The 25,191-nt window shown below is 48.1% G+C and overlaps 1 protein-coding gene and 1 pseudogene across 1 annotated transcript; both read left to right on the top strand.

The window, feature by feature from the left end:
* The first annotated feature begins 1,028 nt into the window (after positions 1-1,028).
* Positions 1,029-21,221, top strand: ILDR1 (immunoglobulin like domain containing receptor 1). The gene is made up of 8 exons (XM_067546085.1): positions 1,029-1,188; positions 5,348-5,518; positions 6,901-7,050; positions 7,956-8,075; positions 8,215-8,361; positions 11,885-12,016; positions 13,573-14,402; positions 15,435-21,221. The coding sequence occupies exons 1-8, from the start codon at positions 1,134-1,136 to the stop codon at positions 15,474-15,476; spliced, it is 1,647 nt and encodes a 548-aa protein (XP_067402186.1). The 5' UTR covers positions 1,029-1,133; the 3' UTR covers positions 15,477-21,221.
* Positions 21,222-21,869: 648 nt separating this feature from the next.
* Positions 21,870-25,191, top strand: LOC137151721 (apovitellenin-1-like; annotated as a pseudogene).

The following is a 25,191-nucleotide window of genomic DNA, read 5'->3' as shown; positions in this document are numbered from 1 at the left end:
TGGCGCTTATAGTGGAGCGCTTCTGAATGCAGCGAGGGTTGTGTCGTTCATAAACCTTCGCCGTGGTTACCATTTTACACCTCCCCCGACAACGTACCGCTTTGAGGATTTTCAATGGGGGAAAAAACTTGGCGGGCTACGTCAGTGACTTTTTTCCCCCCTCCAAAATGTTGTTTAAAGGATTGTAACATTTCAAACCCTCGGTTGTTTTTAACATTTCTGTCTTGATTTTAAAAATAGTTCTTAAAAGTTCAATCTCTGTGCTCGTCTGGGTTCTTTTTGTTATTATTATTATTAGTGGTGAACGAAGTGGGGTGGTCTAGGGACTGTAACACCTCTCCCCGATCTTTAGCTATGATCCTATGGGATACTTAAATCTGCCCGATAGCCCCACTAATCGATACGTGCATAATCTTAATTATTCCCCCTTAAACTGGAGTCAGTCTTAAACTGCAAAATCCAGGTTTAGATGTGGGTTCAGCTTTCAAAGCTCCCCACAGGCAGGTGTTTGGGTTCAGACCCAGCTCTGCTTTACAGTGCAAATGGGAGACACCCCAACCCTTTAGCTGCTCTCGGGCTTTGTTGGGTGCTGAGATGTATTGCGTTCACTTTACCAGACGCCGGATTGTCAGTGCGACGTGGGAGCACGTGGGCTTTATTTCCAGGGGCTCCTGCGCCATCTGCATCCAATGCATTGCATATAGTGAGGTGAGAACGGAGGGGCGGCTTTTGCAGCAGCTGCCTCCTGGGCTCTTTAAGGGAACGTAACGGGGGGCACCCGGCTGGCAGGAAGAGGGAGCGCCGCTGGTTTGCGGGCGAGGGCAGGAGCAGGTGCTGCTGCAGGTGGGCATGGCCGAGCAGGAGGAGGGGTTTCCCCGGCTAGCGGGGCGGGCTCAGGCGGCACCTGCAGGGTTAGGGCCGCAGGTAGAGGAAGGGAAAGTCACAGGAACAGCAGGTGAAGGCAGCCGGCCGTGGGGGAAGGGCGGCTGGTTTCCTAGGGGAGTTGGCCGGGCGAGGGGAGGGAACTGCAGAGGGCCGCGGGGCGGAGGAGGAAGGAGGCCCAGGGGGGAGCGAGGCGGGGCGCTGGGGGTGTCCTGGTGGCCCTCGGGGAAAGGCTCCAGGGAGGCGGCGCCATGGACCGGAGCTGGCGGTGGCTGCGGGGGCTGGTTCTCGCCTGGCTCCCCCTAGGTGAGTGGGGAATCGGGCTGAGCGGGAGCCGCGGCCGCGTAGGGACCCGCCCTGCCTCCTGTCCTCCCCCCCCTCCCAGTGCCTCCTGCTGGCCCGAGAAAGGGCCGAGCCTCCCCCTGCCCACGGTACCTGAACTCTTGCGCCGCCCTTTCCCGGAGCAGTTCTGGGGCCGGGGGTCTCCTTCCTGGGAGCCCTGCCCTCCCCACTCCCCTCCCCCTTGTCCCTAAAGCCCCTTGGGGTGGGAGGGGGGCTGAGTTCCCTGGGAGAAGGGGGACGTGGGGCTGGGCTGCTTTGTGGTTTCCCAAAGGGTGACACTGTGCTGGACTCCTCCAGTAAAAGAGGCTTCCCCGCACAGGGCTCCTCTCTTGAGAAGTCGCTGCTCCCAGCCTTGACGCCCACAGTTCCCGCTGGCTGGGTGTCTTGATGGTAGCATTCTTGGGGGGGTTGCTGGACAGTCACCGGGTGATTCAAAGATCGCCTGGTGTGAGGTTCAGTATCTTAACAGAGATCTTATATTCCAGAAGGAGCCAGTGTAGAGAGCAAAATACCAGGGTTGGGTGTGCTGATTAATTGTGTTGTCTGAGAGGCGCACTGCTACATGGTGTTCCAGCTAAAATGTGCAAATATCATCTAGTTGCAGGTCAGACCCCAATAAAGTGCATTGCAGTGGTTCAGCCTGGTTGTGACAAAGCCTAGATTACCACAGTTAGGTCTGTATCGGGGAGGAAGAGGCTCTGTTTCTTGGCCAGCCAAAGATGAGGGGAGGGGAGTTATTTCTGGTCACAGTTACTATTTCAGGTAGGGTCATCACCTGGCCCATATTTGACTGGCCTAGCCGGTATTTTGTTTTTCTGGCAGTTCCAAAAAAAATATAATTTAATCAGCTGGGGTTTTTTTCCCACATGGATCTAAAGATTTGCAATATCATCACAATACACTGGGGTATCTAATGTTAGAAGTTTCTGTGTCCAGCTAAAGATGGTGCAGTGTTTCCACTTCTGCAGTTTAGGTGACAACAGATCAAAACTTGAAAATACAGCATCTGTCTGACCAACAACACACAAGCTTGCCGTGTGTGTGTGTGGAGGGGGCTTTGAGTCACACGAGGGAGGGGAGGAGGGTTGTGGAGTTGTCTTGTGGTTGGGGTTGTGGTGGGCTTGCCTTGTGGGGTGGAGGGTGCTAGGTTTTTTTGCATTTCAGAGGTGGTAACCCTAATTTTGGGTCATAGGAGTAACAACTGTTGCAGTAAGACTTCGTGCAGCAGTGGCAAAGAGAGAGCAGATTTCCCCGTTTAGAGGATGTGGTTCATCTAATGATTTCACTCTGCCAGCAATACCCCTATTTCATCTATTTAATCTTGAACCACTTGACTTTCTTCCCAGTAATGGCATTATCTGTCTGTTCCTGAGGAGAGGAAACACAGCTGGGAGTGTCGCCTTAGCCCTTAGCATCTTGTAGTCTCCTTGATGGCTTGACAAAGGTGTTGGACAGAAGAAGAGATGAGATCAGGTCTTTGGGAAGAGAGGGTGTTCACTGTGACTTTCTCCAATCTATCTGAAAGGAATAAGTGAAGCCTTCTTTGTGTGACTTCATCAACCCCTGGGTGGTTCTTGCAGGCGAACTAGTAGTATCCTGTGGTTAACTGTGTTAAGTCAGCCAGTACTTCCATCAGTATCAGCATGCATGTTTGTCTTTGATACATGGCTCTAAGGAGATGGCTCGACCAGTGCAACCACTGCTGTCTCCCTGCCATATCCAGGTCTGAAGCTTGGCTGGGAATGGTCTAAAATTTTCATAGAGGTCAGATCCTGCTGGAAGTGGTGTGGCATTAATTTCCCAGTAACTTTAGTTAGGAAGGCAGGGAGGTAGTCTGCAAGTTCATTTGTGCCTAGTAATGGCTTCTTGAGAATGACCTGGATGATCACATGTTTTAGAGTGGCAGTTAGTTTCCCCTCAGAGGCAGACGCTGATGTCCTTGGTCAAGAAGTAGGCCCAAGAGTTCTTCATTTGATTTCACCAGTCATGAAGGGCAGTGCCATTTTACCAATGAGTATGAGATCTGAGGCTTCAGTAACTTGCTAAATGTGTAGTGTTGAGTATGATGCTCTCTTCCAGGGAGGGAAGAGAGGCAGCATAGGCCAGTGAGTAGGGCACTGGAGTTGAAGCCAAGGGACTTCGCTTCTTTACCTAGCTCTGCAGTTGACTGGCTGTGTAACCTTGGGTGAGTCAGTTAGCCTGACGTTTCAGAAGTGCAGAGCACCTGCAAGTCCTATCTATTTCCAAGGGTGCTTCAGGTGCTTGCCTCTTTGAAAGCCAAGCTACTTACCCTTGTGCTTCAGTTTTCCCCTCTGTAAAATGGAGGTAATGACATTGATCCATCTTTGTAAAGAGCTTTGAGAGCCACAGATAAAATGCACTCTAGGAATTCTACGTAGTATTTTATTTCAGCCTGAGAGATACTGTTAGATGCTGTGTTGCTTTCATTTGAACCTAAAGAGGCCAGAGTTTAAAGGGGATAATGTCCCTGGGCCATCTAAGGGTCTAATTAGCTCAAGGTTTTGCCAGGTGTAGCAATGTCTTTACTGTCACATATATTGGGGAAGTGGGTTTAAGTGAGAACACTGGCAATACAGGATTATGGGGGAGATGCAATGGAAGTTAGATTGCCAGCTCACAATTACTTGAGGCAGTTAGATACCCTTTGCCTTTGAAAATTTCTCCCTAAACCCATTTTATCCCACCCTTGCCATGTCCTGTCCTATGTGGGCTACTCTTGCCTTCAGCAGTGTTTGTATTAGGTTATCTCAGGGTACTGGTGATACCTTTGTTATTATTAATGACAAGCATATCCTTTTTGTGTTATCTTATTTACCATTGATAAGGGAATGCTGCAGTGTGACTAAACTGATATAGAGCTTATTGAAACCTTTAAAAATCTACTCAGTGGATATAGTTGTTTGGGATATAAAACGGCACAGACTGGTAAGGATTAGCTATACAGATGAAATGAATGAGGTGAGGAAAGTCAAAACTATACCCTATTAAAAAGAAGTGACTAATATGAATTGTTCTGAATTGATAATAAATGGGTTGCCTTTATTAACTGTCCTGTTACACTGGAGTATGGAAGTATCATTCTTTTATTTCCCAGTTGAAGCCAGATATTGTGGCAAATAGCTTAGAATGATTTAAAAAATGATATTTATATGAATGTAAAGAACCACAGATGCTATGCTCAGATAACAAGTTTAAGGCCATGGCTACACTACAGAATTGTCGATCTAAGTAACATTGGCATACAACTACCACAGGAATTACGTTTCTTGTACATATCTACACTTTGCTCCTTGTGACGGCGGTGTGCGGCCTCATGAGGAGTGTTTGCATAGATTGTACGTCAAAGTGGGGCATTGTGGGACAGCTTCTGGAAGCCGGGAACAATCGATGTAAGCAACACAGCACCTATGCTGATACTGCGTTAACCTGACTACATCGACCTTGACTCTACGCCACTCGAGGAGGTAGAGTTATTAAGTCAGCGTAGCAGAGCAGTTACATCGGTGGGAGCCAGATTTAAGTGTAGACTCTTCCATAGTTAGATTGATGTAAGCTGCCTTGCATTGACCTAACTATTGTGCAGACCAGATCTAAGAGGTCTACTTATTCTTCAGGGCATAATATGGGGACTGGACTAGATGACCTCTCAAGGTTACTTCCAGTCCTACAATTCTATGGTTACTCTCCTGGGTCAGGAGGACATTCTCTTTTCATGGGATAACGATGTGCAGAAATACATTATAGGATGTATATTGCATCCTTGGAAGCAAAACTGACCATTGTCTGTGACAGGCAACCAGACTAGATGGACTAATGTGTGTGCTGTGGATTAGAGATGAGGATTGGGAATTGGGAGTCCCGAGTTCTCATCCTGACTTTGCTACAGACTCACCTGTGTGACTCTGGGCAAGTTTCCCTGTCTGTACAATGCAGCTACTCCACTTGAGAGGGTTATGAGCCTTCCCTTAGTGTAGTGCTTGTGAAGCGCTGGGCGTGAAAGCCCTTAGAGAAGGGCATGGTGGCAGTACTGCTGTTACCAAATGGCAGCTCGTATGTGACATCCATTCCCACAGGCTGGTGCCTCTTGTGTTCTCATCTGCAGGCTGCCTCTCCTTGCTGGTGGTCGTGCAGGATATTGAGCGATACACCACTTTATTTGCTTCTGTGATCCTCAAGTGTGACTACAGCACTTCGGCGCAGCTGCAGGATGTAATGGTGACATGGCGCTTCAAATCCTTCTGCAAGGACCCCATCATCGACTACTACTCTGCCTGTGAGTGCTATACGCCTCCTCCCCAGGATCCCTCTACAATGAGGAGGAAGGAGGTAGACTCCTGTGGGAGCGGGGGAACAAGCCTTTGACCCTCTGCTTCCCACAAACCAAACAGGATGGTGGCATTTCCTGCAGGTTCTGGGATGGAGGAACTTGTGGCAGAGATTGCCACTGAGGGGGTGAAAGCTTTAAGACTCCACCTCCGTAGACGTTCTGGCCAATAGCAGCCCACCCTCCTCCTCATCACGTCAGCTGGCAGAGGCATTATGAACATCAGTGGTGTGCGTGGAACCCAGAGCTCTGCCTATGTATGGTTAGAAACGAAGGCCCTGCAGGCAATGATAGTGGGCAGCAAGCAGACCACTGAGATGGGGTCAGAAATGAAGGCCGCATGGTCACAGCATTATAATTTAAAGGGATTGGAGGAAATGGAGCAAGTGCTTACTTTTGGGAGGTATGAGCCATAGCATACTAGTACCTGTGATGGCCTCTCTTGACCAGGTATCCTGTGTGGGGCCCTTTGGACTGACTTTAGGGACAGAACAGAAAACCTTTTAACATCCGCCCTCCTCCTCCCCTCTGTGTGATTAAGCCCCAAGAGGTAAGCCCTTGTAAAGAGGGATAAGGGTGGTGATTGTATGTACATATGATTTATCTCCCTTCCATGTTGCCTCCCCAAGTCTCAGCTTCCCAGACACCTGCAGATTGATGATTATGTTGCTAGCTTGCTCTTGTGAATAAATCACATCGCCCCTCATCCTCCAATAACTCCACTGTCCATCCCCAGATTCTGTATTCTATTAGTGTCTACAATGTGCTAGGCTCTGTACACGTACACAGAAAGACGCAGTCCTTTCCCTAGTCACAAGACAAGCAACATGCAAAAGGGAGGCAAAATCTATACAATTCTATTATACACCTCAAAACTCTATTTAAGAAACTAATTTTTTTTGAATGGTTGAGATTTGCTCCACTTGCCCAATGGGCTGTATATGTCTGGTCACCTCGTGGTTCCCCCTACACAGTGAGCATTGGCATCCTTTCTGCCCCTCCCTGCCACCTTCAGCACTGAGAGAGAAATGAGCCATCTCCTCTGCAGCTTCTGCATTCTCAAGGTCCCTCTGCGTCACTGACTTTCCATCTCCGTTCACTTTCTGACTGTGTCCTCCCTGTTTTGCAGCACGCTTTGTATTAGAGACTCTGTACAAAGTAAAGTCTGTATGCTCGCGTGTTCAGGCACATGCAGAGATAACAGATTAGTCACACAATTTGTCAATAAGGGACTCGCTGCCTTTTATGAGGTGATAGCATTTGGAGTTTCAGATCGGGATTGACTGAAATCCTTGTTGTCCTCTAAGTCGTGTTTAATGGCTTATTTCTAGCTTACCAGGCAGGGTTAGCTCTTGGCCAGGACCCCTCCAATGACTGTAATGACAACCAGCGGGAGGTGCGCATCGTCATTCAGAAACGTGGACAGAATGAGCCTGTGCTAGGCATAGATTACAGACAGCGAAAGATCACCATCCAGAACCGTAAGTGACCACTGGGGAGAAGAAGGGGCATGAATCCAAAAGCTACCCAATGTCTTGCCTGCCCTGGCTTCGCAAAATGTGAACCTGCTCAACTCTGTGACTGACAGACTCGGTCAGCAAGACCTGCCGGCTGAATGTCACACCTGGAGAATGTTTGCAGCTCCGTGAGCTAAAGCTGAGATAAAGGCACTTGGACATCCTTCTCATACACAACTGACCACCACCAGGGTTAGGAAGGAATTGTGCCCCATGTGTGGCAGGTGGCCGGGTGCATTATGTGGGGTTCACTTTCCTCTGAAGGAACAGTTAGTAGCTACTGCCAGACTTGGGTTCATTAGAGTTGATGGAATGATGTGGTATGAACAGGAGTGGGGATGCCAGACGTAATGCATCAGTGATCTGACCTGATGTGGACAGCGGGTGTAATATTGGATTCAATCTGATATGATAAATCCGAAGGATAATTTTCTTATTTGTGCAAGAATACGCTCTGATGTGGTTGAATGATTTTCCTCCAGGGAAAAGAATAGGGTGATTCCTTGTGAGGAGGAAAGAAAGAAGCGAAAGGTTATGAAAGGAGAGCCTGGGAAGATGAGTTGTGTGGACAGTGTAAAGGTTTCCTCCTCTTTTGCGGAGAACAGGGTGGTGTTGGGTACTATTTGTAAGTAAGGCTGCCCTCTAGTGGCTGAGTCCACAAAAGGGATAAGGGACCTGCTGCAGCAGCTGACTAAGGGAGCTCTTGGTTAGCGCAAGGGGCAGAGTCCTGTATAATTTGCAGATGAAGGCGGGGTGGTGTCGCACCTGTCTGTGGTCAGTAGCTCAGGAATTCGGTACGCTAGAGTCTAAGAGCTGTGCCAGTCTCCAGGTGCTCTCTCCTCGCTGCACTGTGTCTTCTTGCTCCCTAGGGGCAGACCTTCTGATCAATGAGGTGATGTGGTGGGACCATGGAGTGTACTACTGTGCTGTTGAGGCTCCAGGAGACACTGCGGGTGACCCAGACAAAGAGGTTAAGCTCGTTGTTCTGCGTAAGTGCCAGTGCTCTGTTCTTCCACCCACCTGTCCATCTCTTTTCCCTCCCACCCTGAATGGCTTGGGCAGATGCTCAGTGTCCACCTGCAGCGACATGCAGCATGGGTCTCTCTGAATTCCTCTCCCCCCTCTTAGATTGGCTTACCGTGATCTTCATCATCCTTGGTGCTCTCCTTCTCTTCATACTCATCGGGGTGTGCTGGTGCCAGTGCTGCCCCCAGCACTGCTGCTGCCATGTCCGCTGTGCCTGCTGCCCAACCCGCTGCTGCTGCAATGAGGAAGGTGAGGCACACATGGGCCTGTATATCCCACGCGCTGTGGCGTCCAGCGCCATGCACTTGTCTCGCAGAGCTCAGTGGGTGGGGAGAGCAGGGCTTTCTGGCTCGCAAACTAGGCTGTCACCTTTCTCTGGCTAACGTTACCCTCAGAACATTTCTAAGATGAGAGTTCTGGTCCAAAACGCAGCTTTGTGAAAGCTGAATGTTTGTGTGTCACTATTGCTAACTCTAAAGTGCACAGCTCACAATGAGGGCCAGATTAACCCATCTCTCTGGGCCTTAGACGAGCAGACGCTTCTCCTGGTTGAGTGCAGGGGGGGAGCCTCTAGGGCAGGAAGGAGGGGTATTTGGAGCGTGGGAGTGTGGGGTGGGAGGTGAGGCCTGGTGGGAGGTTGCAACCTGGCACATGGGGTTGCAGCTCCACTTAGGTATGCCTGGCTCGAGCTGTGGGGGAGGATCAACTTTTTTGGTTGCTCCTCTTCTCCTTTCTGATTCCTGGATTGTAATTTGTGCTCTTCCCCAGTCCTCTCCATTCTGCTGCACTTTTCCTTTGACTGCATGTAGACCCCCTCCAAGCAACTCTCCCTTTCCTCCTCTTTGCAGTGATCCTTACAGCTGTTGCTCTGCTCCATTGCTCCCTGACCCAATTCTTTTTGGTCTTTATTATTTTTTTGAGCATCCAGAAAGATACTAGTCTCCTCCCAAAGCAAACAAAGACTGGGATGCTAGAGGCATCTCAAAATAAGTTCCTGGGATACCAGGACATTTATATGGGAAAACTGGGACTGTCCCAGTACAACCAGAACAAAACTCTTCAGACAAATCCCCACATGTATGGGATCTTTGTTCACTTAGGCCGCTAGAGGGCATCCACACTATCTGAAGCAAGAAAAGCATGTTTAAGGACCCGGGTTTTAAATCTCTTAGGATATGTCTACAATGCATACCAATGGCAGTGGCGTGTAGGGTACTTGTAGCACTGAAAACAGGCTGCCTCCACACTGTGAGGTGTAGCTACGTGCATCAGTGAAAGGCTCTGGCAGAGGGGAGGCAACAAGGAGCTGCCGGAGCCTTTCCCCACTGCCTCCGCTGCCACAGCCTTTCCCTGCAGTGGGAAAAGTCTCCTTCAGCTGGACACTACACAGCTGAAAGTCCCAGTGTAGACAGGGGAGGCAGTGCTTGGACATGGTAGAGAGTCTTGTAGAGTGCATAGCCACAGGGTTCGGGCATGTCTTTACTTTACTCATCTAAGCACTGCCTTACCAATTGCACTGCCATTTATACCCATGCTAGGGGGCCAAACACTGTACGTACTCTCCACACCACGTAAGGAGTGCGCTGTGCAGATGTACCCTTACTGAACCTAATTTTGATAACAAACTCACCTGGTTTTATCGTGGTTTGGGGTTTGCATTACGTCTATAAAAACAATGCCTACTTGACCAAATTCATCCCTGGTGTCTGGGACAAACTCATTGGTATAAACCGTGGGGGGAAACTGCATTACTCCCTTCTGTCAGCAGCTTTTCCTGTTACAATGGTCTGTGAACGGCGCTTGTTCTGCACACCGACTGAATGCCTAATCAGTCCAAGAGCTAGGCTATTTTACCACTTGCACCATTTTCCTACCCATTTGCATCAACCCTTCTCATTGTTGAATTTGGCCCGGTATCTGTAAATCCTTTGGAAGATGAAAAGCAAATTCTCGCAATAGCCCTGTAAGATCTTTCAAGTGGAAGAACAAGGTGACGGGGCCTTGTCCAAATCCACACAGGGTGTGAGTGTGGGAGCTGGGATTACGATTAATACCTGGTTCTTACCGAGTGCTTTTCCTCAATAGCTCTCAAAGCCCTCTGCAAAGGAGGGTGATCTCATTATACCCATTTTACAGATGGGGAAATGGAGGCACAGAGAGGAGAAATGACTTACCCTAGGTCACTCAGCAGGTCATTGGCAGAACAGGGAATAGAATCCAGGTCTCCTGAGGCCCAGGCCAATGCTCTATCCATTAGGTTGCATTGCTCCTGAAGAGAAACCAGACTATCAAGATTAGAACTCAGTCATTACTGACTGGCTTCCTTCCTGTTGCTCAGACCAGATGGTCTAAGCAAAAGGATAGGGTGGGTGAGGCAGCGTGTGAGGGTTGTGTGAACTACGGGAAAAGGGAGGTGTGTAGTGGTGGGGAATCTCCCCATACACGAAGAGCAAAATAGGTGCTTTCAGTCTAGATGGTTTGTTAGCTTAAGGAAAACAGCAATGAGAGAACAAATATAAAATCTCCAGTATTTGTTTAGTACCAACAACACGCAGAGTTCTGCACAAAAGGTGACATGCAGAAAGTCCCTGCCCCAGAAAGCTTACTGTGCTCTAGACGAGCAAGCCAAGAGGCAGAGCTGATACAATGTGTTGTTGTGTGTAGACTCACTTCTTGTGGGTATTCATAGAAGGTGTGTGTCTTCATGTGGGATTTGAATGGGGAGTGGGTGGTGGTTGGCAAACAGATATGGGGGGAGCACTCCACATATAGGAGGCTGTATGGAGTGGGAAAAGGTGAAAAGGATTTTGACTGGCATCTTTAGTGGAGCACAGGAGTTGGAGTGGCAGAGGGAATGCACTGAGAGGACGGATCAGCGGAGTAGGCCAGAGCCACGATTGCAGTGCTTTGCTGGTGAGAACAAGACATTTAAACTTGGGAGGGGAGAAATTCAAAGTTGGGGATGACATGGTCAAACTGGTGAGCGGGGAAGATAATTTTAGCAGCTGGACTGAGTGTTGATTTGGAAGGGGATAAATCAGGGGTTGGGACATCCAGAGAGGAGGTTGGAGTAATCCAGACAGGAGCTGGACAGAGCATGGCAGAGTGCCTTAGCTCTGAGGGCAGAGGAGGGGATGGCTTTTGAGATCTATTGAGGAAGATGAAACAGTAGGATTTGGATAGTCCACATAGATGGGGCAAAAAAAGAGCAAGGAGTCTATTGTGACTCCCCACCGCCCAGCCGGCTGCAGTTCTGGGCAAAAAGGGAGGTTGGACCTGTCATCAGCAATGATGGGAAATGAAGGGGCTGGGGGAGAGAGAGAGGAAGAAGGAAGTAAAGTGCCACTCTCACTGTGTGCAAATCTCCATCTTAGACTGCTTTGCAACCCACCCCTAGTGAAAAAGCAGGTAGATTTTATATATATATATATATTTAAAGGTGCTGTATGTAACAAGATCATACCTCTCAATCTGACTCTTTTTTCCAGCTGCCTTAAATGGTTTCACACTTGCAGAATTCCTCTCTCCATTTCTAGCAACTGCTCTAGACCGTCTCTTTCTTTCTTTCCTGGGTCATGCTGTTTATGCAGGAACCTCCCTTTCCCTGTTTCAACTTTGCCCCAAGCCAAAGAGAGCTCTTCGTGTTGTTGATGTCCAATGATTCTCTGTTGCTCACACCCAGGTGCTGCCATGCATCAAACAGTTTGTACCCAGAGTGCTGGGCAGGCAGTGCCTGAGTAGACCCGCTGTAACTGTTTCTCTTCTTGCCTAGCCCTGGAACGACATCGGTTTGTGAAGCAGGCTCGGAGACTCATGCCATGGATGACACACCACCCGTCCTACATAGGAGGTGACAGGAACTCCCAACACTCTTCTTACCAATTGAACCCATTGCTGCAGAAAGGTGAGCCCTTGGGCATCTGTCCAGGGAGAGTAGGCCAGCCCTTGTCTTGTAACTCCTTAGGGTCTAGTAACTTGGCTGTGGTCCCTCAGCCTTACTGATGATGAGATGTTCCTACCATGGCTCAGTTATATTGTACCTGGGGATAGAGGGGATCCAGTCTCTTTGCCCTGGGCAGAGTGCTCTAGTGGTTATGCTGTTCATGGTCAACTCCTTATAGTTACAACTGTTACAAAACAAGTAGAAGGCAATTCGTTTATGCTGCTACCAGTCTGTGTAAATGACTGAGGACAAATGGTTATCTCCTTAATCCCTCTATTGTGTCTAACAAAGAAACAAGGGAGGATTCATGTTGAGCTTAATTCTTACCAGTTATTGGTTCCTTATGTCCGTTTCCAGGCCCCCTCTCACCCCTTCCTCTCAAAAAGTAGTCAGAGTTGTAAATAAGTATCAATAACTTAAGGAAAAGATGAAAGGAATGTTGAAGTTGTACAAAATGAACATTAGCAAACCAAGGAAGGAATTTTTATAGGAAACACTTTAAAAAAGCAAACACTGGAAAATAGGGAAATGCAGCATATTTTGCCAAACAACTTGAACTCTGGCCTTGGTCACCATCAGCCTGAAACAAGCTTTGCAATAGTGTCCTGAAAGCCATACAGCTGCACAGCATGCTTCTTGTGATTTCCGGACGTATTACAAACTGCTCATATGCTTATTGCTGGAAGACGTCATAATTGGTGATCTCTTACAACAAACTGGTATTCCCACCACGCTTCTGTGCATGCTGTCTTTGTACAGCCAGTCAGTTAGTTCCTATAGCTGCTGACATTTTAGGCTGTATTTTCCTGGCCATCTTATACTCAGTCTGTAACTAAATGAGTTTGAGACTGAGCCATCAAGACTTGCATGGTTTAAGATGTAGTACTCTGACCCTTATAACTCACACCTGTTAAAGACAGTGTACACTGGCAGAGGACGGGCAGAGTTAAGGTTGTTTGGAGTACCATAAGTCTGTGTGTTTTCATACTTCTTAACACAGTTGCTGTTAAGTTTCCCCTTTAATTACAGTTCACTGTTTTGATACTCTCTTTTAATCTTCAGAGTACTTAATTGTTTTCCTTCATAGTATTGACCTTAACTCCAGCTTCTCAAAGTTTTGCATGTGAATTTACATTCGGCTTTTGATGAAGTTGGCAGGGAAATGAACTGGTGTTCAACCATACAGAACAATTTGTTCTCTTCCAAGCAGATAAATTAGATGCCTAATAAATTAGAATGCCTCCTGAACTGGCATTCCTGATTTGCTGGATGACCCTGTGACTTCTCACCTCCAAGTTCCCCAGAACACTCTAGCCCACCACTGGCTTGGCTTCGGCCCTTGTTGCATGTGGTGTGGGGGTTTGGTGACTTTGCAGGGACCCCTTCCCCTAGCAGGCAGAGTATCTGGTAGTTTGGTTTGGGTCCCTTTTGACTCAGGGGAGCCAATTGGCTCGTTACCAGAGACGGGGATGTCTTGCCTCCCCCGACTGCTGCTCTCTCTTGTCCTCTATCCTTAGATGTCTCTCTGCAGAGCAGCCTCCCACTGATGCATTCACAGGGCCAGCTGCCCCCTGCCAACAATGTCCTGGATTATCTGGAGTCTGAGATCCAAAACCTCAATCTATCCCAGCCCCTGCTACCCTCCCACCACTTTGGGGCCAACCAGCATCCCAGCGTGCTCTCTTCCCTGAGCTCGGAGATTGTGGAGCGCAGGGTAATCCAGCTGCCTCCCATCACTGAGTTCATCCCGTCCTCACAGAGGACCAGTAACTTGTCTCACGTGCAGCGACCTGCCCGTGCTGCAGGACCCCGGGGCTCCACAGCAGAGGATGAGAGGGAGGACCGGAGAAGACACCAGCCCTCGGATGGAGATTCTTACTCCAGCTTCGATCAGGAATCGTGGGACAGGAGGCGAGACCAGCCTCCTCAGAGGCAGAGGGCACGCAGCTATGATGGCAGGCCCCGGAGTTCCAGGCGGGATGTATCACCCACACGCCGGCCAGTCCGCAGTAGGTATGGTGGCGTCACCTATCCTGAGGCGGCCAGGGAGCGTTCGGGCCGTCGCTTTGACCCGAGGCTCCAGCCTTTGGAGAGGCAAAAGTATCAACGCCCCAACGAAAGAGGCAGTAATTCGGAGCAGCGGGGACGCCGGCCTCGCAGCTACTCTCCTCCGTCCCGGAGAGAGTCGTGGAGCTCGGCAGAAGAGAGCAAACGCTTCCAGGGGAACAACCGGCAATGCCACCATCGCTTCCCAGGCTGGCCAGAAGACAAGCCGCCCAGTTACCGCTCACTGGAGATCATCCCAGCCAAGGGCAGCAAACACAGAAGCAGCATGGGACAGCATTCGGTGGGTCAGAGTTTCTCACTGCTCTCTCTGATGGGAATGGTTAGTCCATCTGTGTGTGAGGAAGTATGGGTGTCAGATATGTACTGGAGCCTGATGTACGTCAAGGGGGGCAGGGGTGCCAAATGTCCCGCCCAGCTTGGTTGAGGAGGATAGAAAGAGGGTGCTTAATTCTTCTCCCATCATGTGCTCATACAACATAGTTATGGTGTTTCGGAGTGGGAGAGGTATCAAATTGTTCCCCTGACACACAGTCTTGGGAAGGGGTGTGTGTTGCCCCCAGGACACAGGGTTTTTTAAATTTTGATTAGTTCCATTATTAAAAAATGTCAATTGCCATGTTACTTCTATAAGTGTCTGTTATTTAAGAAAATTAATATTAATAGTTTTGTAAGAGCAACAACAAAGAATAACTTTATAAATACCCGTATCTAATATGGCCAAAACATTCAGACTTGAGCACCTAAAGTTAGGCTCCTAAATCCATATTTAGGTTCCTAAACGAATGGCCTGATTTTTTTTCAGAGGTGCTGACCAATTCTGTTGCAGAATTGACTGGACTGAGAACTGAACTCGCTTCACACTGGACAGGGATTAGTTGAGAACAGTTTTTGAGAGCTATCAACCTGAGGCTGTATTTGAACTGGCAACGTAGGGGCAAAAGGCTTCATATCCCATTCCTGACCTCTGAGTTATCCTGCCTGCCGCTGATGTCCCCTGACTTTTTTTTATACAGTCCAGTTTGTAGAGCGTGAGGGAAACAAGTGACCTCCCAACTCCGTCAGATGCAGGATCTTAACACCGAGGGCTCTTGTCAAAGCGGCCATGCCTCCACAGCAATGTGGTATTCCCCTCCTCTTTCCCCACCCCCTTCTTCTCCGTTACAAAGATAAGCTTCTTTAAGAGAAACCCAGATCCAGTCATAATCCTTTGCTGGTACAAAGGGGCTTGCTGCTTTGCTACAGAGTGAGGTAGGGAGACACGCTTTCTATACCACCCCCACATTTCTGATTCACTCTTTATTTTCTCCTGCAGGAAAAAGGAAGTTCCCGCAGTGGAAGAAGCATGGTCATTTAACACCATGTTGGAAGGACCAAAACTCCCAGTGGTTCTGCTTTGGGGCTCCCTTTTACCCTCCCAATATGTAAGTTGGGATGGCTGCTTCTGACTGAACAGGAGACCTGCAACAACTGGATAAAATAAAATATAGTGGAGACCAGTGAGGAATCTGCACCAAGGGGGCCAGGAGATCAGTGGCTTTATAACATTATCTGAAAACCTTGTTCTTCCTTCCTTCCTTCCTTCCTTACCCCAGAGACTTGGGTTTCAAACAGACCGTGGCTGTTGGAAGTGGTCTCTTTGTTGAGAGCACGGTTTCTGGTGGCACTGAACAAATAGCATGTCCCCTCTCTCTCTCTCTCTCTGACTTTGAACATCAGCAACTGTTGTGCATTTGGCCATAAGTTTCAGCACCAACATTAGAATGCTCACCGTGATTCACAAGTAGTTGTTTCCTTTTGCTTCAGAGAGCTGTTCAAAAGTTCTAGATGAAGCTGTCAAGCAACAAATTTACTGTGAAGTGAAGGAAGCGTCAGAATGCTACATGCACATGTGGATCTAAGTGCACTCTACAAGAGCTCACAGTAACCTCTGCGCTTGGAAAAACGCCTGAAAATTGCCAATGCTTCCAGCTTATATCGACAGATACCTTAAGGATATTGAGAGGCTGTGCCTGGCCCCTTGACCCAGACTCTAGTGTATTCATGACTGAGTTCAGAGTACTAATCTACAAGGTTGTGTTACCATAGACTGATGCTGTTTTCGGGAGCTGGGCTGTGGGTACCTGCCATCCTGGCCACAGTGGACCTGATTTTCAGTTACCAAGCTTATGCTTATTTTAAGTCAATGGGAGCTTGGTGATACCCATCACCTTTGAAAATGAAGACCTCTGTGGATATTTTTTGAGGCCTCTATCCTTTCCCCAAATATCCCATGTGTTGTTCTTTCCTCCTTGACCTCTGGCCTCCTGAGGCGCATGTATGGGGGAAATGGCCTTTAGGAAACGAGTCTTATCCCCCGCTTTGCTATTGCCCTCCTAACATAGCTGTTAGGGAGGTGATCTTTACCCTGAACATTTCATTTTTCCTAAACATGTTGCTCAATGGATCTGTGGTTTGGTTACTCTTGGATTAAGGTGCCTGCCTGTAAATTACCTGTAACTAAAAGCAAAGAGAGACATTCCTTTGGGAACCAACTGCAACAGGCAGCATAGCAAGTTAGTTTGTTTCTTTTCTCGGCTGTGTTGCAAGAGAAGAGACAAAAAAATCCTTTTCTCTGGATGTTGTGCTCAGAAGCCTCTTATCTCCCCGGGAAAGCTGCTTTCCAAAGGCACTTCTTGAATTGCTGATGATAGGGCTGAGCTCTTTGTGTAGAGTTTTGGGAATGGCTCGTATGTTGTTTTGTAATTCACAGCACCTAAAGGTTGGTCAAATCTATTATTACTTCATCCAGTCCTTTTCCCAGCTGGTGCAGGATCGCTCTCTACAGGACATTTAAAACTAAAACTATCAGTGGCGTGCCTGCCACTTCCTTTGGAAAACTAGTTTACAGGAATGATTTTGAAAACGACCCTTTCTTGCACACTTGAGGGGAACTTCTCTCTGGAATTCATAGAGATAAAGTGCTTTTTCTCCTGCCCTGGGGCTGTGGGTACACCAGATAAATGAGCTCCTGGATAGCGCTGGTGCAAGTATCCATGGAGTGGTGTTGCCACTCTAGGTGCGTGCTTTGTGCTTGTGGTTTTTCCCTTTGCTCACACGTGGGCAGTACTGCACCATCATGGCGGCAGTGCTTTCTCTGGGTGTCCTAGCCTACAGTTCCCAGCATGGCTGCCTGAAGCAGTGGCTGCTGGTGGATTCTCAAAGACTATCTGGGAACCTAGGGCCACTGTGGAAGAAGTCAAACTCCCGCAATTCCCTGGGAACTAGTGCCATTTCCTAGTTCTTCTCTCAAATTAGAGGCCAGGATGAACATCCAGCTCCCACTACTTGTTCAATAATAGGTTTTTTTGTGTGTCTGTGGTTTTCCGGATTATCCTGAAAGAGTTGGAGACCAAGACCAGCAGATGATGGATTATCTCAAAGGTTTTCAACCGGGGGTACACATACCTCTGGGGGTACTTCAGAGTATCGTAGGGGGTACGCAAGAGGATTGGAGTGACCGTCTCCAGACCCTGTGCTTTGGGGGGCCCTGCTTCAGACCTGGCGGGTGGCTACAGCCCGCCTCCTGGATGCGTGCCAGACCAGACGGGAGGTGGCCAGTCATGTACCAACGGGGCCAGACCCCCGGGCCCTGACGCCCAGCTGGGGGTGAGCCTGCTCTGTCTGAGCCAGCGCCAGGCTCCAGGGTTGGAAAGATAACTGCGGGGGAGAGGAGGCAGAGCCTGGCCAGAGCCAGACTCCATCACCCCAGTCAGGAAGAGGTAAGGGGCATGTTCCCCCACCAACCCCCTGCAGGTACAGACCCTCCCTAAGGGCAGCTGGGGGGGGCAGTGCCTTCTTGTGGGAGCTGGGGACCCCTTCCCTGCATGGGGGGGGGCAAATGCAGACTTGGCCCCCAGGCACCGGAGACCCAGAGTATGCCACTGGAGCCAGGTGGCAAAACCATGAAGGGGTACTTCAGGTGAAACCTTGAGACCGTAGGGGTACAGTTCCTAAAAATGGTTGAAAACCTCTGGACTATCTCATGTAATGGCCACCATCTTAGCCAGCACACCAGTTATTAAAACAGGGACCATGAGCGTTAAAACCTTGAGATCAAGCATCAGCCTGCACAGACGGAGACTGTTAACAAACTCGCCTCTTCTCTGGATTGGGTAGAGAAAGGGAGGTGCAACTTGCATGGACCGCTGAGTCACACGTGCCCCACGCCTGGAATAGTTGGCTCCACGCAGAACCCGACGATGCTTCCGGGTCTAGTGTTGCTTCTGGGTCTGTTCCACAGCCGCACATCTGTGTAAGCAAGTTCATCCTGAGACCTGTGACGGGCACAGCAGGGAATGCCTCATGTCGAGTTAGAGAAGGTTTTTTTCTGTATTTCCGTAGTGAGCAAGCCCTGACATTGCAGCAACCGGAACACAAGGCTGAGGGTGTCGTTCCCCCAGGGAAAAGAGACACTTGCTCTGTGGAATCTGACTACCTGGGATAGATGTGTGAAATTTTTCATTGAAAGACGAGATTGTAATGTTACGTTGCTGGTGGTGGGACTTGTGGCATTCTGATGGTTTTGTTGCATTTCTCACTTCGTGGTTGACGAATGATTTGTGTTAGTTATGGAGAGTTGATGGACAACTGAACTGATATTTAAAAACAGCTTTGTTGCCCCTTCTTCCAACAGCAGTATCCCATTCTGAGGATATGTTTACACTTAAACTGCTACAGCGCACAGCTGGAGCACTGCAGCTTTGGTGCTGTCTATACTGAAGTGTTATACTTAGAACAGCGACAGGAGAGGTTCTCCCATCAACACAGGTAATCCACTTCCCCCGAGAGGTGATAGCTAGGTCGACAGAACAACTAATCTCTTAACCTAGCACTGTCTACACCGGGGGTTAGGTTGGCACAGCTGACTCTCAGGGATATGAATTTTGTTGTTATGCTGCTGTAAATTCCCCATGTAGACCAGCCCGGGCACTCAGCATGGCCCCTCTGCTGGGCAGAAGCAGATGTCAGGAGCTGAGCAAGTTGACTTCCCAGGGAGGAAAAATCAGTAGTCTGGGTATGTTCAGTGTAACTTGCTTTATCTGCATACAACCTAGTTCTGAAATGAGATGGTCGAACAGCATGAAGGACAATCCCTTCCCTTCTTCCTACAGTCTCAGCCCAACACCAGTGCCTACTCTGCAGGCGTAACTGTGCCCAAAGAACTGATTCTAATCAAAGCCCAAGGCAAACAGAGAACTCCTGCTTTTTGCACAGCTGCCTGTTCTCCCCCGAGCTGCCGCTACATACAATCTTGCGTAACCCCAGCCTAACACAGTATGGCTTCCCAAGAGGCAAAACTTGTTTGCACACTAAGGGCTGGACTGCACTGAAAAGTTGCATCAGCGTGACTACGTTTCTCTCAGGACTGTGAAAAATCCATACCCTGCAGAGGTGTAGTTAAACTGGCCTAATCCCTGGTATAGACAGAGCTGGGTTGATGGAAGAATTCACTTTTTTCCTTGGAGGCAGATTACCTGTGCCAATATGGGAACCCCTCTTGTCACTGTAGTAAGTGTCTACACACACAAGCGCTAGTGGTGCAGCTACAGCACTGTGGCTTTGTTGCAGTAATGTTTTAAGGGTAGGCATAGCTGGTGAAAAAGAACAGGAAGGTCACACGTAACAGTGCAACTTGGTGATGCCTGCCAGAATGGTATGATTGTACTAACTACACAGCTTGGGGCTTTTGGCCCGACACCCAGGAAGTGAGCTCTATATCCCACCAGGTCTGGAGTAGAGCTGAAGAAATTATGTGTGAATAGCTCATGAATTCTGTTTGACCATGTGTGGACCTCTCTTATTCACTTTTTGCTAACGTTCACATGAGCTAACTTCTGCTTGTATGAATGTTTTTGGGAAAAATTCATTTCAAACCTGTAGTTAGTTGAAACACTTAATTTTGTGATTAAACTGTGGACAGTAGTAGTTTAGATTATCCAGTCAGAAATGGTACCAGGTGGCTTAGATAATGAAACATGCAGCTGAAATATTAACACACATACTTGCATGGAGTGGAGTCAGAGAAATCTGCAGTTTGTTTGCGCAACAGGTTCAAACAATTACACAAGCTGACTGACTTATGAATTTGTTTGCTTTTTGTATAGTTGGTGAACTGGAAAAATTCATTTCCAGTTGCTTACCCAGTTCTAGTGTCTGTGGATTCTGTGGTACAGATAAAGGAATACCGCTGGCATACAAGAATCAATGTCCTGTATCAATAGAGATGAGGTGGGTGCAAAGTGATTCTGCTACAATGCAACCCTTTCTTGTGTGTAATGAATATGTGAACCCCTGCATTGCACCACTCCTGGCCTGCAGGGCAGGCAGATATTTATCCTGGCAGCTGCTTTCCACTCATTGCTATAGATCCCTGAGTGCTATAAAATCTTCCATTCTCACTGAATAAGAATGGCCCCGTCTACCCGGCCACCTTATGTGTTTGCAGAGCTCCTGTCACTGCAGTAAGAAGGCACCATTCCAGGACCAGAGAGCGAGGAGCTGCTTTTTTTGCAATCACTGACTTGTTCAAATCAGGTGAACAATCAGACTGCCAAAAGTCTATCACACAAGGGTAACAGAGTGCAGAAAGGCCCAGGAACAATTTTTGAGCTTGTCTTCAATGCAGAGTTAACTTGAGTTCACTCAGCTTGAGTGAGAGTGGCCACACAGCAAAATAACCCTTACGGATCACAGAGTGCTTGTATTGGAAGCACGGAGTATCTGCATCCCCATTGCATTATTAGACCCAGCATCAGCAGCACTTGCGCTTCTGTCCACACCTGCAGTGGGTCAGCTAACTTGAGTTTAAAGCACCAGTTAATTTGAGCTAGAGATTTTTACATGTGTGGGAGTTGAGTTAAGTTAGGGGCGACATTTCAAGTTATCTTGAGCGAACACTGCAGTGAAGCCAAGCCAAGTTCTGCATCTTGTTTAACCTCGACACTGTGCCTTGTACCGTTTTTCTGTCATTCCACGGTGCCAGCTGTCCAATGAAAAGCCAGATGGTAACTGATGTTTGTTTGTCAACTGTATAATTAAAATAAATAAATTTCTAGCCATTTGTATCTGTGGTCGGTCCTTTCTTCATAGACAAAGAAATGTAATCAAGTGCTTAGAGCAGAAGAATGGGAATTATGACCTGCCTTACTCAATTACGGGACCTTCATCAAGTCACTTTACAAATCACTCTGTTTCAGTTTCCCTCTCTGTCTGTCAAATGGGGCAATGATACTTCTCCTCTGGTTCTAATCTGCTTTGAGCTCGTAACAAGAGGTAAATGGTATTATGATGGGTTTATTCGCTGGGTCTTGTTTGAAAATGAACCCTCTGCTTTTTCCATATGCAAGAGAGGCACCTAGTAAATGACTGACTTATTGTCATTAGAAGGACAAAAATACATAGTGGAAGAAGAGAAAAATGTAGCTGCTCTTTGTGCAGTGGGAATGGGGGTAGGTACGACACAAACACTAGCTAAAGGCTCAGGATCCAGTTTCGGCTGGCCTGACCCTCCATTACCAAATAAATCCCACTCTGAGCAGGACTTGGGACTCTGTACCTCCTGTCCAACCCACTCCTCTGACCCTTGTTGTGAAAGAGCAAAGGGGGAGCCAAGCATGACCTCTGCTCTGACCCAGTGCTTGCTCTCTCTATATTAACTTTGCGTAAGTGCTGGTGTTTCAGACACGCTTCTACCCCTGCCTCTGCCGGTGAGAGGGCGAGGTAAGAGCAACACTCGGTCGCGGTTTCCAGCTGTGTGGACCTTGTAACTGATTGCATATGGAACGTACGGGAGGGAGTAGAGCGGGGAGGCTGTTTGTACCTAATTTCTTCTTACAAACCAAGGGCTGGATTCACCCAGGCTATGTTAGCCCCTCAACCCAAGGCCGTAATGCTACCTGGAATGGGGGTGCATTGGTGAAAACTATCTGCAATCCCTGTTCCTGCTAGGAACCTGCACTTGGCTGACCATTTCCAGAAGCAGGTTAGGGCCAAGACAGCAAGAGGTGCAGTGATTCAGTGCTTCTCCCAAACATTCTCCACCAACGGAGCTCCAGACTTTAAAGAGAAGAGATTTCCTCCCCCTTCATGACCCCACGGATGCATGTTAGACCTCATGTCTGTAGGGATGAATCTGGCTCCAGGACTAAAAAACAGAGAGGAAGCCACCTAAGCAATCACTGTCAGAGTGATAGCTAGTAGCCACCAGCTCCATCAGGTTGCCATCAGAAGTGTAACTTCTAGCATGAACTAGGAAGGTGCTATGGAGAGAAGCAGCCTTACTAGTGGCTAACTGTGAGAATCCACTGGTAGCCACCTGGTGTTAGGTTAGCAAAACCCTCAGACTTGGTAGCCCAGGGGCCCTTCTTGCCATGGGAAGTCCTAGCACTGAAATGATTTGATCACGTGACTAGTGGTGATGTGATTTAATTTAAATCGAAGCATGTTAACTTTTGAGGTATCTTCCAGCATGTGCCCTTTGAAATCCACTATATTTTTAAAAGCTTATTTAATTTTACCCCCGTGGCTTGGATTCTTAACGTATTAGCTTTTCAGTTGATCAACTAGAAAATAATGTCCAGGAAAAGGAGCATGGATGAGAACAAAGCAGGATTTGTGCATAGAGTGTTAACTTTATAAACAATGTTTTTGCTCTTAATTATCCTCTGCATGAACATGCCAAGAGAAACACTTCTCGGTTCCCAGGCAAGTCATTTCTCAACCACAGGAATACAAACAATAGATCGGTTCAGACCATCTGGTTCAGTATCCTCTGGCCAACAGTAGCCAGTACCCGATGCTTCAGAGGAAGGTGGAAGAAGCCCCACAGACAGTGTACAATTTAAAAAGCAACCCGCCCATTGAGGAAGTGTCTTTCTAACTCCTGTGTTAGTTTAGTGATTGGCTTATACCCTGAAGCACATGAGTTTAACTCCTATGTAGGATAAATAATTTTTGCTTTAACATGTCTAATGTGACCTTGGATGGTCTCACTACTTATGCATATTCATGGTACCACATAGGTAAAATAACACTGCATAACAGTTTTGCATTTAACGTCCTCGCTTTTTAAGAATGTAAAGGATATAAAGCAAGAATGATCTTGGTGTATCTCTGACTTGTTGCCTTGTGTTAATTCCGGGTATGCTGTTCTTCCCTCTTCAGTATCAAGGTGTTAAATTGTGTCACCTACTGGTTTCTGAGGATACTGCATTGAATGTGTGCTATGAGCCATGCTTCAGTCCAGGGTTTTGGCGGTGGGTCTGATTCTGCTCCTCGGCACCAGTCTTCCTGGTATGTCTTAAACCCCTTCAGTCTGGTGGGGATAGTCGTCCACTTTATATGCATTTAACCTGCTTTTCACACGTCTATCCCAGCCCTGAACTAGGCTGAACGCTGGGTAGTAGAGCGGGTAGAATAATGCACGAATTTTCACTGTGACTGGGCGTGTGCATCCAGTGACTGGTGCACTGAGGTGTGGATCCTTCCACACACACGGCCTGGGGGTGGGGGCAGGGGCATCCTAGCACCGTGCTCTGCTGCGTAAGTTCCACTGCACGCACAGGTTTGTGAACGCTAGCACTAGTGCGCTGCTGCAGTTCCTGCTGCATTTAGAGACTGAAGGCTGGGAGCACAGCGCCAGTCCTCTGGTGTGTGGATGCTACACTTGGAGGCTGGCCTTTGAATCCTAGTGCACAGGAATCCTGAGGAGACGCTGAATCCTAGAACCGTTTTCCAGTTGGGCTCTTTCCCCTGCAGCTCTTGGGGAGCTCAGTGCTTTCATTGAAAATGGTCATTCAAGATGCTTAATATTCTCTTCCTCCTCCTCCTCCGCAGAAGTGGGTGCTAAGGCAATCTCAAAGAGACACGTCCGTCGTGACTGGCTGATCATACCTGATTCAATTGCATTTTACGTGTACGAGTCTGTGAACAAAGTGTCCCCTAAAGCTGGCCAGTTCTTGGCGGAAGCTGTTCAGATGCCTGTCATTCTTGAGACCAGATATGAAAAGGCTTCCTCTATTCATGGGATGGCTTGAGAGGGTATGGGGAGGCGTAAGCCCACTTCCATACAGAGAGATCTTTGGGACAAAAAACAGAACCACCCTTCACAGAGTAAACAGCATGAATCTCATATACCAAGGCATATTTTTTCCCTGTTGCATACATACGTTTGTTGATTGATCAGCTACATTGGACACGTCTGGCTGCAGATGACTTGGTACTGTCTGTTTAAGAGGGTCTGAGAACTGTGATGCTGGAAGGAAATCCCAGAGTGTAAATCAGGCCTAACAACAGGGGTGATTCAGGTAGTAATGATCTATTCCCCAGGTAACTGATGATGGCAGGCAGAACCAAGATGTGTGCACAGCTGAGAGATACACGATTCCATATTGCTGCTGACTGCCACACGCCTCTCTTGCCTCCTGAATTATGTGTCTACAGGGCAGTTTGAGTGTCCGACATCCATCCTAATGGAGTGATTTTTCCAGGACTAATTTGTCCCACTGGCAAATACGAGAGAGTGGCAGCCTTACGAGTATAGAAAACAGAGGGTACCCCACCCAGGACAGGTACTTTACTGGTGTGTTACTGTCTCCTACAGGAACTTCCTGATGAAGGCGACCTCTAAAATCAGTGTGCTGGTAGAACAGCTGATGGAAAAATTAACAGGTCTGTGGAAGAAGAAATAGGAAAACAGGAAGCTCCGGCCCAGCAATAGGATCGGGACAAGGCACAAGACTGTTTGACATGAGTAATTAGAATGTGCAGTGTCCCATCTCCTCCTGGACTGAGATCAGCTACTACCATAGAATTGACGTTCCCGATGATGCCACTAGAAGGGGTGAGAATACCAGCTTCAAAGAGCAAAGCAACCTGTCTCCCTGGGAGGGGAAAAGATGCACTGCCAAAGCAGCTGCTGGATGTGGGAAAGGGAATAGAAGGAAGACAGATTCCGTAGTCAAATTCCTTCACCAATTTGGCCACTGGATCTTTCATTCCATCCCAATAAAGTTTTGAATGTGTTTATAGTT

This window comes from Emydura macquarii, unplaced genomic scaffold, assembly GCF_026122565.2.
Source record: "Emydura macquarii macquarii isolate MOO-44397 ecotype Brisbane River unplaced genomic scaffold, CSIRO-AGI_Emac_v2 contig_1119, whole genome shotgun sequence".
NCBI lineage: Eukaryota > Metazoa > Chordata > Testudines > Chelidae > Emydura > Emydura macquarii.
This window is presented reverse-complemented; position numbering and strand designations above follow the sequence as displayed.